Genomic DNA, 16,854 nt, shown 5'->3' with positions numbered 1-16,854 from the left:
AACCACACGGCCTCACACGGTTAAGTATCAGAGAATGCATTAACACAATGGCTAATTGCTCCTATGACCCCAAATGGCTACAAACGAGCACCCTGCCCAGAGCCTTTCTCAAAAGCCTCCTAGTAAGATTTTTCAGCCCAAAGTTTAAAAAGGAGGCGAACAGACTGGTCAAGAATTTGAGATAAAAGATGCTTGCTTCTCACCCAAACCTGTGACTTTGGCGGTCTCTGAGGTATGCACCGGAGAAATACTGAAGACAGGGATGATCCAGAGAGGAAGCGGAAAGTAAATCAGGCTTGATGACCACATCCAAAAAAGGATCCGAGTGTCTGAGAGCTACCAGGACATGGTACTAACTGGGAACACTGAGACCAGAAGACTACTATGTTTTTGAGGGAATTCAACAAAGACTACCAAAGAAATTAAAATACTAACTGACCAACACCTTCGTTTAATCCCTAATGCAACCTCAGGTTCCGAAATAGGACACGTGAAGGAACAGACTCTTCCAACTGTGCAAACCAAGAAAGACACATCCTCACAAGGCACTTCAGATGTGGCCAGGGAAGAACGTGAGCAAGGAAGAGTCTCCAAAGCGGAAAGTGGGGTCGAGGAGAAGGAAAGACAGGCCCGGATAAGAGGCCAAGTCCGTGGCGTGCGGAGAGGGGCTCCCATGACCCAGCCAGTAAGTCTCTGACCACGTGGACAGGTGACCACGTCCCCCACCGGTCTCCTTCCTAAAAGAGACTCGCTGATGAGCTGTGCTGTGGGCCGCTATTCACCCACCAAAACCTCGTGCTTCCCTTCTCAGACACAAGCTTCCTGCTGAGGAGTCCCCCGGCCCGGCTTCCCCACAGCAGGCAGAGACAAGTGACTGTTCCTCGCCGACAAAACAGGAACCGAGCAGCGGCTGGAGCTTCCGCCCTGGCTCGCCCAGGGCACCACCCCTCCTTTTAGCTCCCCACCTGGAACAGACACTTCTAACACCCGGCTCTTGAACATACAGACAAAGACAACAAGCAGGCTGCAGGGTGGCAGGATGGAGGGAGCCCGGGTCCCAAGTGACCGCAGGAGGCAGAGGCCCCCATGCCCACCCTCTGGAGTCACGCGCTTCAACAGTGCGGGGACAGAGACGAGCCAGATGTTCCAGTGGGCAAAGAGCGCAGCGGAGCGACGGAACACTGCCTGGCGGCGAAGAAGCAAACACTGACACGCACAAGGATGAAGCTCAACGCACCCGCTTCAAGGCACAGAGGGACGATTCAACTTATGCCGCAAGGTCTTTGCCTTTAAGGGAACGTAAACTGATCTGAAATTTACCAGGGCCTGGCAGGGGAGGAGAGCACACTAAAAAAGGTAATGATGAGTGAACTGGGTCCAAAATCGGGAAAGGAGCATGTCAAGACTGTATACTGTCACCCTGCTTATTTAGCTCCTATGCAGAGTACACCATGCGAAATACCATGCTGGATGAAGCACAAACTGGAATCAAGATTGCTAGGAAAAATATAAATAACCTCAGATATGCAGATGACACCAACCTAATGGCAGAAAGTGAAGAGGAACTAAAGAGCCTTGTGATGAAGGTGAAAGGGGAGAGTGAAAAGCTGGTTTGAAACTCAACATTCAGAAAACTAAGATCATGGCATCCGGTCCCATCACTTCATGGCAAATAGATGGGGAGAAGATGGAAACAGTGACAGACTTTATTTTCTGGGGCTCCAAAATCACTGCAGACGGTGACTGCAGCCACAAAATTAAAAGATGCTTGGTCCTTGGAAGAAAAGCTATAACTAACCTAGACAGCATATTAAAAAGCAGAGACATTCCTTTACCAACAAAGGTCCATCTAGTCAAGGCTATGGTTTTTCCAGTGGGCAGGTATGGATGTGAAAGCTGGACCATAAAGAAGGCTGAGCACCGAAGAACTGATGCTTTTGAACTGTGGTGTTGGAGAAGACTCTTGAGAGTCCCTTGGACTGCAAGGGGATCAAACCAGTCCATCCTAAAGGAGATCAACTCTGAATATTCATCGGAAGGACTGATGCTGAAGATGCCTTTTCATACTGTCCATGGGGTTCTCAAGGCAGGAATGCTGAAGTGGTTTTCCATTCCCTTCTCCAGTGGATCACGTTTGTCAGAACTCTCCACCGTGACCCGTCCGTCTCGGGTGGCCCCACACGGCATGGCTCACAGTTTCATTGAGTTAGACAAGGCTGTGGGCCATGTGATCAGACTGGTTAGTTTTCTGTGATTGTGGTTTTCAATCTGTCTGCCCTCTGATGGAAGCTTCCTGATGGGAGAGACTCAGAAAAGATTGGGAAAGACTGGGGGCAGGAGGAGAAGGGGACGGCAGAGGATGAAATGTTTGGATGGCATCACTGACTCGATGGACATGGATTTGAGCAAACAAACTCTGGGAGATCGGGAAGGGCAGGGAAGCCTGGGGTGCTGCAGTCCATGGGGTTGCAATGAGTCAGATATGACTGAGGAAGTGAACAACAGCAACTATGTGTGTGTGTGTGTGTGTGCGCGCGCGCGCGCGCATGTATATATTATACCTCAATTTGGAAAAGAAAGTACTATGAGAGCTTAAATGCTCTCTTCTTTGAGCCACCACATTAAAGTCTCGACTACGGCAGCTCGCCTAGTTGAAGACCTTAAGTCATCAAGAAACTTAAAGAACAGTGACCTCTCCCAATACGTTAGGAGGCAAACTAACTCTCTTCTCCATGGCTCCTTTCCAAAGTGAAAATCCACCAAAAGCCTTGAATGGGCCGAATCCACACCCGTCTCCCAGCTCCACAGGCAGCGGCCCCTCTATGGGCAGCCTCTCACCCTGGGCTCTGAAACAGCTCCTGGGGGATGGCAGCCAGAAACAGCTGACAAACACTTAACTGTGCGCACCTCGCTGCTTATGGCTGTCACGGCAGAAAAGTGATCCACACAAACGCAAGTTTAAAAGAACTGTGTCTCTCTCCTCATACGTGGACTGGGCCACAAGAATACAGGTAACAAAAAATGACACAGCTTTCTGAACCCGCTGCCTGATGTCCTTAAGACCCACGTGCTAAAACTGGAGCAAAATTTATGAAACGAGAGAAAAACCGAAGACCGGGTACTAAGCTCACCCACCAAAATAAAAGTTCATTCCTGCGTTGTCTGCTTCCATCTAGCTCCTCCTCTGAGCTCCCTGTGGGGATAGACATAAAGAAGTGTGTGTGTGTGTGTGTGTGTGTGTGTGTGTGTCTTATCCGACTCTTTGCAACCCCATGGACTGTAGCCACCAAGTTGCTTTGTCCATGGGGTTTTCCAGACAAGAATACTGGAGCAGACAGCCGTCCCGTCTCCAGGGGATCTTCCTGACGCGTGGATCAAACCTGCATCTCCCTCTCTTGCATTGCAGGCGGATTCTTTATCGCTGAGCCATTGGGAAACCCCTATTCCCTCACAGCTCCTGCCCCAGCCCCTGTCATGAGCCGGCACCTGGATCACTCTCTTTGGAAGTAACCGTTCCCACGATTACCTCTCCAGGGATGACAGGCTCCCTGAGAGCAAGGGCCACATGGTGACTCTCACGGGCACTCAGCACCTACACTGCACAGGAGTTTCACAGACAACAAAGGAGTGGACGACCCCATGGATTCAGTCCACAGGATTCTCCAGGCCAGAACACTGGAGTGGGCAGCCGTTCCCTTCTCCAGGGGATCTTCCGAACCCAGGGATCGAACCCAGGTCTCCCGCACTGCAGGCAGATTGTTTACCAGCTCAGCCACAAGGGAAGCCCAAAGAGTAGGTTAAATACACAATAAAACTGACTCAAAAGTCTTGAGTCGGTCTTACAAACAGGATTCGGAAGATAAATGATAATTATGTTAAACTGGAGTTCCAAAACCAAGAGATGGAAAGAGAAGTAGAAACAGCAAAGCTTAAAAAAAGAGAGACCGTGAGGAGCAGTCCCACAGGACTGAGCTCAAGCAGCTTGTGGGGTCTGGGCTGCAGCCCACAGGTGTGAGCAAGACGTCAGTGACGGCCCGCCTGTGGCCCTAACTGTCACAACTTTCCTGCCGGGACGAGTGAGTGCATGTCCCATCACGGTCAGCTACGAAGAAAGCACACGTTTCAGATCTCTTCGAACTCATCCAGAATCACTTCCCAGCAATCCACACAGATTTGAGGGGGAAAACATTTGCCCTGATTGAATTCTAGTCTTTTCTGCACGCAACCGGTAGCTCTAAAATCATAAAATTCTTCAGGTAGATAGATGGACGGTCTTCAGTGGTTACTGATCTTATATTAAAATTCAAACAATAATTACTAGGTGGTGCTAGTGGTAAAGAATCCGCCTGTTAACGCAGGAGAAGCAAGAGGTGTGGTCTGATCCCTGGGGAGAGAAGATCCCCTGGAGGAGGAAATGGCAACCACTCCAGTATTCTCGCCTAGATAACTCCATGGACAGAGGAGCCTGGGGGGCTACAGTCCGTGGGGTCACGAAGAGTCGGACACAACTGAGCGTGCAGGGACGCACCTATCTTGGGTGAGGAGCATAAAAACAAACCATCTGATTGCTACCTAAAGAATTATCCAACAAAATTGCCTTTTATCACACCGAAGAATACCCACATTTTAAAGTGGATATTTTAAAGTCTGAGAACCAGACTTCATCCTCAGACACCCCAACATAGAGACATTAGCTAAAAATATCAGAAAACTGAAAAAAAAAAAAAAAAATCCATCCAATACCATGCCCCAAAGGATGTCAGGGCAGCAACACAGCTGCAAAAGCAACAAACAATCCCCCGTGGCGCAAACACCAGGCGGCTTAACCAGGCCCAGGACAGCCTGGTCTCAGCCAACTTTCCCAGGTCAGTACTGGAACCTGCAGGGAAGTCTGGCCCCTGGAAATACTTCCCTGGTGCCTGCCTGAAACACCTCCTTCCCATCTTATTCTGTCCAATAAACAACTTGGCGGTTTAAGAAAACTACAACGATTTCATTCCCCCATGAGATTTAATTAGATTCAATTGTTGAGCTGATATGTCAAACTGACAGCTTCTACGGAAGGTGTAAGTATGGAAATCAAAGTGATTGAAATGGAACTGCCCTGATCTCGGCAGGAACTGGATGAACAAGGTGAGAACTGGAAAAACAGGGTAAGAACTGTCCTGACTTTTCAATCCTTTTTTTATAAACTCCACCTTCAAAATCAAAACAAACCACTGTCATCCCTTCTAACTTGGTAACGATGCAACCTGTACATAAACACCATCTGTAAGGTGGTGGGTGTCGTTCAGTCACTAAGTTACATTCGACTCTTTACGACCCCATGGACTGCAGCATGCCAGACTTCTCTGTCCTTTATGATCTGGAGTTTGCTCAAACTCATGTCCATTGAGTTGGTGATGCCATCCAACCATCTCATCCTCAATCCTTCCCAGCATCAGGATCTTTTCCAGTGAGTCAACTCTTCACATCAGGTGGCCAAACTTGGAGCTTCAGCTTCAGCATCAGTCCTTCCAATGAATATTCAGGGTTGATTTCCTTTAGGATTGACTGTTTGATCTCCCTGCAGTCCAAGGGACTCTCAAGAGTCTTCTCCAGCACCACAGTTCAAAAGCATCAATTCTTCTGCTCTCAGCCTTCTTTATGGTCCAGCTCTCACATCCACACAACTACTAGAGAAACCATAGCTTTGACTAGACGGACCTTTGTCGGCAAAGTCATGTCTCTGATTTTTAACACACCATCTAGGTTTTTCATAGCTTTTCTTTCAAGGAGCAAGCATCTTTTAATTTTGTGGCTGCAGTTACCACCTGCAGTGATTTTAGAGCCCGAGAAAATAAAGTCTGTCACTGTTTCCATTGTTTCCCCATCTATTTGCCAAGAAGCGATTGGACCAGATGCCATGATCTTAGTTTTCTGAATGTTGAGTTTTAAACCAGCTTTTTCACCCTCCTCTTTTACCCTCATCATAAGACTCGAGTTCCTCTTCATTTTCTGCCATTAGAGTGTTGCGTGAAAGTCGCTCAACCATGTCTGACTCTTTACGACCCCATGGATTATACAGTCCATGGAATCCTCCAGGCCAGAATACTGGAGTGGGTAGCCTTTCCCTTCTTCAGGGGATCTTCCCAACCCAGGGATGGAACCCAGGTCTCCCGCACTGCAGGTGGATTCTTAACAGCTGAGCCACCAGGGAAGCCCTTAGGGTGGTATCAATCTGTATATCTGAGGTTGCTGGTATTTCTCCCTGCAATCTTGATTCCAGTTTGTGATTCATCCAGCCTGGCATTTCGCATGATGTACTCTGCATATAAGTTAAATAAGCAGAATGACAATATACAGCCTTGACGTACTCCCTTCCCAATTTTGAATCAGTCCATTGTTCCATGTCCAGTTCTAACTGTTGCTTCTTGACCTGCACACAGGTTTCTCAGAAGGCAGGTCAGGTGGTCTGGTATTCCGGTCTCTTTAAGGATTTTCCACAGTTTGTTGTGATCCACACAATCAAAGGCTTTAGTATAGCCAACGAAGCAGATTTTTTTCTTAGAATTCCCTTGCTTTCTCTATGATCCAACGAATGTTGGCAATTTGATCTCTGGTTCCTCTGCCTTTTCTAAATCCACCTTGTACACCTGGAAGTTCTCAGTCTACGTACTGCTGAAGCCCAGCTTGAAGGATTTTGAGCACTACCTTGCTAGCGTGTGAGATGAGTGCAACTGTGCAGTAGGATGAGCATTCTCTGGCATTGCCTTTATTTGGGACTGGAAAAAAAACTGACCTTTTCCAGTCCTGTGGCCACTGCTGAGTTGTCCAAATTTGCTGGCATATTGAGTGCAGCACTTAAACAGCATCATCTTTTAGGATTTGAAATATCTCAACTGGAATTCCATCAGCTCCACTAGCTGTGTTCGTAGTGATGTGTCCTAACGCCCACTGACTTCACACCCCAGGAGGTCTGGCCCGAGTTGAGTGACCACACCATTGTGGTTGTCATCTGTAAGGAGGGACCTATGAAAATCAAGGTCTCCAGATCATAGTAAGTGAAAGTGTTAAGTCACTCAGTAGCATCCGACTCCGTGCACTGTAGCCCGCCAGGGTCCTCTGTCCATGGGACTTCTCCAGGCAGCAATACTAGAGTGGGCTCCCATTCCCTTCACCAGGGGATCGTCACGACTCAGGGATCGAACTTGGGTCTCCCACATTACAGGCAGATTCTTTACCATCTGAGCTACCAGGGAAGCCCTAGTACAGCACGGTACAAACGGATTATCCAAGAAATAATTCTGAAAACAGGAATTCAAGCCCTCTCATCTAAATTCACGTTTAGAATTATGTTATTTTAAGATGAAGCGTGGAAAATTTGATTCCAGGTTGAGGGTGTGCAAAAGAAGACCTGGACCACCCCAGGAACTGAAGACAACCACTCACCTCGCACCTTGCTGTTCGCGCTCATGGGTCCTTTCACACACACATCCCAAGTCAGGGTCTGCACGCCCCACACAGGACGCAGAACTGAGGCCCAGAGGCGGCCCCGTGGCAGGAGCGCGGCAGTAAGGGGCCGGGCAGACAGCTAGGTCTGCCGATTCCGCATCAGCGGCTCTTTAAGTTTAGCCAAGTACTAGACTAACGTGAGAGTGTTCCTAGCAGATTGGAACTCCTTTGGAGAGATCCTCTTTCCTCAGAGGAGGAACAGAAATGCCTAAGTCACTTTGGAATTATGTTTCAGACATAATTTCAAAATAAAGTACTGGTTGAGGGGATTCTCTGGCAGCCCAGTGGTTAGGATTCGGAGTTTTCACAAATGGCAAGGGCCCAGGTTCAGTCCCTAGTTGGGGAGCTAAGATTCCTCAAGTTGTGCAGTGTGGCCAAAAAAAAGTCCTGTTTGGTTAGGGAAAGCAAGGCCTGATGGTTCCCCACTACACAGTCTATACCTTAGAAAAAAGCTATTAATGCCTTTCTTACTAGTGATTTAACTGAATATGATAGAAGAAAGTGCAGTTCAAAGTCCAATCTGTTACACTAAGTGAATAAAATCTGACACAAAGGCCCGACATGAATGATTCCGTTCATAAAAAACATCCAAAACTGGCAGCACCCTAGAGACAGAAGCAGATTGGGGGTTGCCAGGGGCTGGGGGAGGCGGAGGGGGCAGGGACTGACTGCTGTAGAGACGGCTTTCTTTCTGGGTGACGCAACGTCCCAGAAATGAGACAGGGACGATGGCTGCAGACCTTATGATCGTACGAAAAACCACTACCCCCCCAGCACTGCTGACCCCCCCAGCGCTGCCGCCCGCCGGGCGCCAGCCACCCCAGCTCGGGCTCTGAGCCCTGTAGCAGCCGCTCAGCTGATCTGATTGCTTCCAACCAGCTTCCATTCCTTCCACAGCCTCTCTCACGCCTACTCCCTTGTCCACCTGGGTGGCCTTTATCGTTAAAGCTTTTAATGAGGTAATTGCAGATTCATGTGCTTTCATAAGAAATAAACGAAATTCAGGGCACAGTTCCCCCAGTTTCCCCCAAGGGGAACATTTTCCAAAGCAATCACAGCCAGAACAGTGCTACGGAACAGTGCCATTGACCTTCAGATCCGGTTTTACTCGTCTGTGTGAATCTATGTGGCTCTACACAGCTTCTCAGATGTGTACATTTTCATGTCTCTGCCACCGGTCATGAGAGGGAACACTCCCATCGTCATGGGGATCCCTGAGCTGCCCTTCAGAACCACACCCACTCCCTCGCCCTCTGCCCTCCCCTGCCCCTGGCAACCACTCATCTGTTCTCCGCTCCTACAACTGTGTCATTTCAAAGACGTCATAGAAGTAGACCCAGACAGTATGCAGGGCTTCCCTGGTGGCTAAGCCGGTGAAGAATCCGCCTGCAGTGTGGGAGACCTGGGTTCCATCCCTGGGTTGGGAAGACCCCCTGGAGAAGGAAAGGCTACCCACTCCAGTATTCTGAGCTGGAGAATCCCATGGACAGTACAGTCCACGGGGTCGCAAAGAGTCGGACACGACTGAGCGACTGTCGCTTCCACCTCTCAAACAGCGTGTCACCTTTGGGGACTGGCTGTTTCCACCAGCACAATCTCCTTCAGAGTCACCTTAGCGGCTGCGCGTGTTATCAGGAGCTTGTTCCTTTTCCTACTGCTCAGCAGTCTAACCAATCATTGTCTAACCAATGTTGAAAGACATCTAACTGGACTCTAGTTTGGAGCTACTATGAGTAAAGCTGCTACAAACACTTGTGTACAGATTCACATAAACATACATTTCCACTTCTCTGGGATAAACCCCCAGGAGTGCTACAGCCAGATCATATAGTAATTGAAAGTTCAGTTCTGTAAGAAACTGCCATAAACAGAGTAGCTCTCTCCTTTCTAAGTCCCACCAGCGATGATTAAGTGACCCAGTTTCTTTCGCACCAGCATCTGGCGTTGGCTGAGCATCACAAATTACATCACTTGTTTGATGACACAAGTGTGCATCCGGGCAGGGGAATATCCGAAGTCCTCAGACTGGGGCACGAGGCCGTCCAGGGCTGCCCCTCACCTCCCCTCCCGGCCTCCTCACGCTCCTCCTTCAGACACCCACGCGGCCCGCTCGCTCCCTCCGCTTCAGAGGTGCCTTCTCCGTGGGCCTCACACCCTAAACCACACCCCATAGCACCACCCTCCCGAATTCTGTTTCGTTTTTCTCCACAGGATTTATCACCAGCCCTTGTTCACCGCTGTAACCCAAGGGCAGAGCGCCCAGGCACACAGCAGGCCCCTGGCTGAAAGCAGTCCTTCCGGGTCACCTGTCCAGGCCCCACTTAAGGCCCCGTTCCCAGCAACCGGGGCTCTTAACGCCACCACAGCTCCTCTGGCAGTGGTACAACCTACTTACAGCCACACAAACACTCCATGGCCTAGGACAGAGAAACAACACCGCCTCAGCTACAGCTGCACCGTGAGCGCCTTAAGTCTTCCCTCCCAAGTGCAGACAGCATTGCTGCATTCAGTTCAGTTCAGTTGCTCAGTCGTGTCCAGCTCTTTGTGACGCCATGAACCGCAGCACTCCAGGCCTCCCTGTCCATCACCAACGCCCAGAGTCCACCCAAACCCATGCCCATTGAGTCCGTGATGCCATCCAACCATCTCATCCTCTGTCATCCCTTTCTCCTCCTGCCCTCAATCTTTCCCAGCATCAGGGTCTTTTCAAATGAGTCAGCTCTTCGCATAAGGTGGCCAAAGTACTGGAGTTTCAGCCTCAGCATCAGTCCTTCCAATGAACACCCAGGACTGATCTCCTTTAGGATGGACTGGTTGGATCTCCTTGCAGTCCAAGGGACTCTCAAGAGTCTTCTCCAACACCACAGTTCAAAAGCATCAATTCTTCGACGTTCAATTCTTTCTTTATAGTCCAACTCTCACATCCATACATGACCACTGGAAAAACCACAGCCTTGACTAGACAGACTTTGTTGATAAAGTAATGTCTCTGCTTTTCAATATACTGTCTAGGTTGGTCATAACTTTCCTTCCAAGGAGTAAGTATCTTTTAATTTCATGGCTGCAATCACCATCTGCAGTGATTTTGGAGCCCCCAAAAATAAAGTCTGACACTGTTTCCCCATCTATTTGCCATGAAGTGATGGGACCAGATGCCATGATCTTAGTTTTCTGAATGTTGAGCTTTAAGCCAACTTTTTCACTCTCCTCTTTCACTTTCATCAAGAGGCTCTTTAGTTCCTCTTCACTTTCTGCCATAAGGGTGGTGTCATCTGCATATCTGAGGTTATTGATATTTCTCCTGGCAATCTTGATTCCAGCTTGTGCTTCATCCAGCCCAGCGTTTCTCATGATGTACTCTGCATATAAGTTAAATAAGCAGGGTGACAATATATAGCCTCGACGTACTCCTTTTCCTATTTGGAACCAGTCTGTTGTTCCATGTCCAGTTCTAACTGTTGCTTCCTGACCTGCATACAGGTTTCTCAAGAGGCAGGTTGGGTGGTCGGGTATGCCCATCTCTTTCAGAATTTTCCATAGTTTATTATGATTCACACATATTATAACATCAGAAAGATAGGGCCCGATCATCTACAGCAGAGCTTCTCAAGCCTTATGTGCACATAAACTGCTCACAAACCTTGTTAAAATGCAGACTCGTGACTCAGCAGGTCTAAGGTTGGGCAGAGATCCTGTACTTCTTATACCCTCCCAAGCGATACCAAATTGCCGGCCCTGAAACTACACGCTGAGCAGCAAGAATCCATAGCAAGTCTTGTCTGTGGTTTACTGAGTGGCGGGCTCACGTGCAGGGATCAGAGGTAATGGGGTGGGGCCTCTGAATGTGGACGGCTCTGGAAAGACCTCTGCCTTGACACCTCTGTGAGTTCTCTTTTACAAAGAAATTCCACAGCATTGCATAGCCAGCCAGTAAGAATTACATGCACTGCTACGAAACAACATCTTCAATATATTGCTAAATGAAAAAATATGGTGTGAGCAAAAAAAAAAAAAAAGACTTGTACATGCACTAAAACGCCAGAGAAAACAAAAGAAGCTTACTTGTTATTCTTCGAGAATAAGGCTAGGACAGCCAGGGAGGAAGTCTTGCTTGTCATCTTCTGTGCTAGCTGAAGATGCTGTTACAATGTAGGTACGCAATTTTTATAATTTTTTAAGCTAGTTAAGAAAAACCAACTGAAGAAGCAATGCTTCCCCAAAGCGGTCTCAGCATATCTGATCCGGGGTGGGGGGCAAACCAGAGCCTGCCTGTCCTGGACAGTCTAAGAAGTGTTCTTACACTTTTTAATGGTTGACAAAAAAAAAAAAAATCAAAGAGTAGTCTTTCATGACATGGGAAAGTTACACACAAAATTCAAAGTTCCACGTCATTAACAAACTCTCCCTGGCACAGAGGCACACTTGCTCTTCTGCCTGCAGCGTCGGGCCGCTCTGACCCACAGTGGCAGAGCTGAACGGCAGCTAGAGGTGTGCTCACAAAGCCTGAAACACTGACTGTCTGACCACGTGCACAAAGCGTGGGCCAGTGTTCAGGAACCAGAAGACTTCATGTTGATGAGACGCCGATACTCTCCGAGTTGATCCAGGCAATCCCCATCAGAGAATCCCGGCTGGCTTCCTCACTGAAATGGACAATCTGCTCTTATAGTTTAAATGGAAATGCAAGGGGCCCAGAGTAGCCAAAACTATCTTGAGAAGGAATAAAGTTGAGGACTCACACTTCACTTGAAATTGGGATAAAAATTAACAGAAATCAAGACGGTATGGGGCGGTGGGGGGGACACCTTCCCTGGAGGTCCAGTGGTTAAAAATCTGCCTTGTAACGCAAAGGACACCAGTTCAATCCCTGGCTTGGGAAGATCCCACACGCCTTGGAGCAACTAAGCCCATGGACCACAACCACTAAACCCCGCACACCGCAAGGAAGCGTAGGCCCCACTCACTGCAACTGGAGAAAAGCCCGGATGCAGCAACAAAGACCCACCATGGCCAAAAATAAATGAATCTTAAAAATATTTTTTAGAAAAGACTGTCTAGGGGGAACTTCCCTGGCGGTCCAGTGGTTGGACTCCACTCTTTCCACCGTTGAGGGCCTGGGTTCTGTCCCTGGTCAGGGGACTGAGACCCCACAAGCCGTGCAGTGCAGGGAAAAAAAGTGAAGAGACAACCCAAGAGAGGGAGTATCATTTCACAAACTGTGTATCTGATAAGGGTCTAGTACCAAGAATATTATGAAGAACTGTCACAATTCAACAATAAAAAGACAATAATTCAACTTAAAAAATGGGAAAGAATGAGAACAGGGACTTACAAGTACAAAAAACAAAGTTGGGCACCAATCACTGTGGAACTTCCTCACACGGACCTCTTTTTGTCTCATAATAAATTCTGACCTGTTTACGTAACTGCAGAAGAGTTCTCTGCTATTTGCAGCTGCATGGAACCCTGAACGATAACACCAACTATGGCTAGACCATGCTCAGCAGAGAAGAACAAGTCCTGTTGGTTTCACCTCCAAAATTCAGCCACTTCCCAGCTTGCCGCTGCCGACAGAACTCACCATCATCTCGCACCTGATCACGCCACCAACTTCCTAACTGGCTTCCTGCTGCTGCCCAGGCTGTCCGTCAACTCGGCTCTCAGCCAGTATTCATTTTAAAACGGAACTCAAATCCTTCCCTCCTCTGACCAAACCGTCCAATGACTTCCCACCTCACTTAGAATAAATGCCACTGTCTTTATTTCATCTGGAAGGGATTACTGATCTGGCGAGGCACTCTCTCTCTCAGACCTCAGCTCCCACAGAAAGTCTCCTCTCCCGAATTCAACAGGCCACACCCACCACCTCGAGAGTCCTCTTCGGGAGTCTGGACCTGCTCCCTGGGCCTGGTCTTTACTCAAAAGCCACCGACTCATTGGCCTTCCCTGGCCATCCTATCTGAAAACCGTCACGGCCTCCCTAGGCCCCTTCCCCGCTTTGCTGCCATTCCTCCTCCACTTGCCGCTATCTAACATGCCGTGTATTTAACTTAGGCACCCTGTTTACAGTCTGTGCCCCTCACTAAAACGTAAGCTTCATGAGGGCAGAGCTTTATCTGTTCAAGGCCGTAGCACTGCACCTATTTAGGATACTGGCTGGCACTCGTTAGATGTTCAGCAAATAATTAAAGTCAGGGAAAAACTAGGAGGGAATATGAAGGAGAGTGAAAAAGTGCCAAAGGCCAATGCCAACTGCCTCATAATTGCAGTGAGGACCCTGCCGAGCTCTGGCACTCCCCTGCACGCCAGCCTTCTAGAGACTGCAGCCAGCACGGCGCAGAACCCTGCATACCATACGCTGAGCCCAGAGCAGGCACACAGATCCTTAATCGGAGCCCATGCTCAGCTGGTGACACTCCAGTTCCACAGGCAGCAAGAACCATAAAAACAGAACAGTTACTTTCTCATTGCTTTTGGCCAATCTTATTTTGGGGAAGGGATTTTTCAGCTTAAACATATGAAGAGACATGTTAAGATCCAAATTTGTAAGCAGGGAGTTTGTTACTCAAAATTAATGAATATTTGCTTTCTCAACAGCAAAGTACATAAAAATACATTTATGTATTTTATAACTATAATTAAGCCAAATGCAGTTGATTTCAGAGCATGCTAAGAACCTTTCAAAGTTGCTATTCTGAAGTATTTTTGTTTTTAAAAATTTTAAAGTCTATCCATATATATATATATATATACACACACACAGACACACACAGACACACACACACAAGTTATACCAGGTAGGATACACAAGGAAGAAGTGTAACAGTGCTTGCCTCTGGGAACGCAGTTAGGTACTCAGGAGAAAGGAACGGCAGAGAGACATGTTAATTACCTGTCTGTGATTTTGGAATTTGTATCATGTTAATGTATTGTTTATGCAAAGATGACAGACTACATTTTAAAAATAAGTCAATCATACATTTCCTTACAATAAAGTAATAAAACGTATACTTTGTCAAGCTGGCTTAAGAAAGAAACATCTTCACATCCGTATTTTGAAGAAGACACCATATTCAGGTTCTGTCAAAACAGCGTAAGAAACAGAACGCATGATTTTAGACTGACCAAGTGCTGGAACAGCAGACAGGGATGGCAATAAGACGTCCTTCCCACCCAGAGCCCTGCCTAGCGCTTCCTGTTTGTACACAAGATCCAAGAGATGCCAACATGCGTGAACTTCTCTGACTTCTACCCCCACGGAGAAGAACTCTGCTAAGTCTGGAATGGGTCATGGTTATAAGCTATTTGCTGCAGAGAAAAGTCAAGTTGTTAGATTTTCTTTTTTCTCAAAGTATCCAAACAGGTTTTTCACCTTTCAGCAGAAAAAGCGCTTTACTGTTACATTTTAACAGATAAGCCAAAATGACTCTCCAAATACTCATTTCCTGATTAAACCTCAGGACACAGCAAGGAATTATGTCAGAAACAAAGATGAAAACATGACTAAAAATGAACCCACCTTAACATTAAGGTGAACTTCTTCAAGGGGCTGCTTCCCGAAAACTGCCCTCATTAAATGCCCTCTTGTACAAATCCAGATGAGAAATAAAATGCCCGCACATGAAAGAAAGACCTGAAGGGCACACCCTGACCTCTGCGGAAGACCCAAGACTTCAGGGGAAAGCACTCGGGCTCTGTAAGAAGGTGACATCAAATGGCCTCTCTTCTTCTGTTTCGAAAATTTCCCTAGCACAAGCACCGAACAGTACCAGGATGTCTGCGACAGGACACTGTCTGGAGACACCCATCCCGGTTCTGGCCAGCGTGACTGCGACGCACGTGAAACGCACCTCACTCGCCCCGGCGATTAACCTCTCCCTCAGCAAGCCGTGATTTATTTCCAATTGCAAACAATAAACTTCAGTCCACTCTTCCCAGTATTGAAGTCCGTGTTATTGTTTCTCGTATGTTACTATCAACCATCTAGGCTAAGTTCACACTTACGGGGCGACCACCGCTCATTTAAGGGGCCTGCAGACCGACCAGAACTGAGACAAGCCGGTCTCTTCCCGACACTTCGTTCTTCTGCTGCGACCCCCTGACTAAACGAAAAGCCCTGAGGCTGCGAGAAGACGGGCCCGACCGACTCCCAGGCTGTTTAAAGGGGGCCCCGCCAGAGGCTCCCCATTGGGCCGCGCGCGCTCCCCCGCCCTCCAGTCCGACGTCCCCGGGCATGAGGTCACCACTGTCCCCACATCACTCTGGCTCCAAATTCCCGGCTCCTCGCGAGGCGCCCAGGCGCAGCCCTGCTCCCCTCAGAGCGGGGGGCGGGGGTTGGACGCGGCCTCGGCGCGGCTGAATCCTGCTCACAACGCAACCCCGGTTCCTCCCCAAAGTGGGCAGCCGGCGGGCAGAGGGCCGGGGCCGCCTCCGTGCCTCAGCGGGAGGCTGGCGAAGGCCGGGGAGGGCTGGGGCCGAACTGCGGCGGGTCAGCACTCACGGTCGGTGCAGCGGCTCCTCGGCCGCGGCAGGGCCAAGCGGCGGCGGCGGCGGCGGCGGCGGCGGGGGCGGCTGAGGCGGCGGCTGCGCCTGCGGCGGCGGCTGAGGGGGCTGAGGCGGCTGAGGCGGCGGCGGAGGTTGCTGCTGCTGCTGCTGCTGCTGGAAGGATTTGAGGGACTCAAAGGCCTTCATCAGCTTTTCCAGGGTCGCCATGGCGGCCTGCCGCCCCGCGGGGACAGCGCCCGGAGCCCTCGGGCTGGCTCGCGGCTCCGCTCAGCAGCACGGCAATGAATGAGGCTCGAGGCCGAGGGTAGGAACGGAACCCAGGCGCTCGGCCATCTTGGGTCTATCCCGGCAGCCCCCTCGGCCTTACGCCCCGCGACGCTCCGCCGTCGGGCGGGGCGGGGCCAGGCCGACGGGATTGACAGCCGGAGGCGGGGGCCTCCACCAATGGCCAGAAGCGGCGCCCGCGCGGCTCTCCGCGCCCTCCGTCTCGCCTCCTGGAGCCGCCGAGGCCACGGACATCGGTGCGCTCCTCCCAGGAGAGAACGAGGGGCGCGGCGCGGAGGGGGCGGGGCGCGGCGCGGAGGGGGCAGGGCGAAGCGCAGAGGAGCGGGGCGATGGGGCGGGGCGCGGCGCGGAGGGGCGGGACGCGACGACGGGGCGGGGTGCTGCGATGAGGGGCGGGGCGGGGCGCGGAGGTTGTGAGCCTCCGCCTCGCTGGCGAAGACCCCGCTAGAAGAGCAGCCCCCGGATGACGCTCGCGGGTGGCAGAGCGGGCGGGCCACGAGCTCGGAGCCGGAGACCCCCCGAGGGAGCCTGCCCACTCAGCGTCCCGGGCGGAGGGAGAGCTCATGGGAC

General features: G+C 49.9%; 1 protein-coding gene across 3 annotated transcripts in view; it reads right to left on the bottom strand.

The window, feature by feature from the left end:
• The window catches only part of HTT (huntingtin), a 129,172-nt gene extending 112,678 nt beyond the window's left edge, over positions 1–16,494 (bottom strand). For 2 of the 3 annotated variants that reach the window (XM_025289626.3, XM_044945562.2), the window contains exon 1: positions 15,995–16,485. In XM_025289626.3, coding sequence (XP_025145411.3) covers positions 15,995–16,206 — 212 coding nt within the window. In that variant the 5' untranslated portion in view covers positions 16,207–16,485. Of the gene's footprint in view, positions 1–15,994 lie in introns of all 3 variants that reach the window. The other variant, XM_025289627.3, reaches the window with a different exon arrangement.
• Positions 16,495–16,854: the final 360 nt, after the last annotated feature.

Source organism: Bubalus bubalis, chromosome 7 (assembly GCF_019923935.1).
Source record: "Bubalus bubalis isolate 160015118507 breed Murrah chromosome 7, NDDB_SH_1, whole genome shotgun sequence".
Taxonomy (NCBI): Eukaryota; Metazoa; Chordata; class Mammalia; order Artiodactyla; family Bovidae; genus Bubalus; species Bubalus bubalis.
Note: the sequence above shows the minus strand (reverse complement) of the source record. Positions and strands in the feature narration are given on the sequence as shown.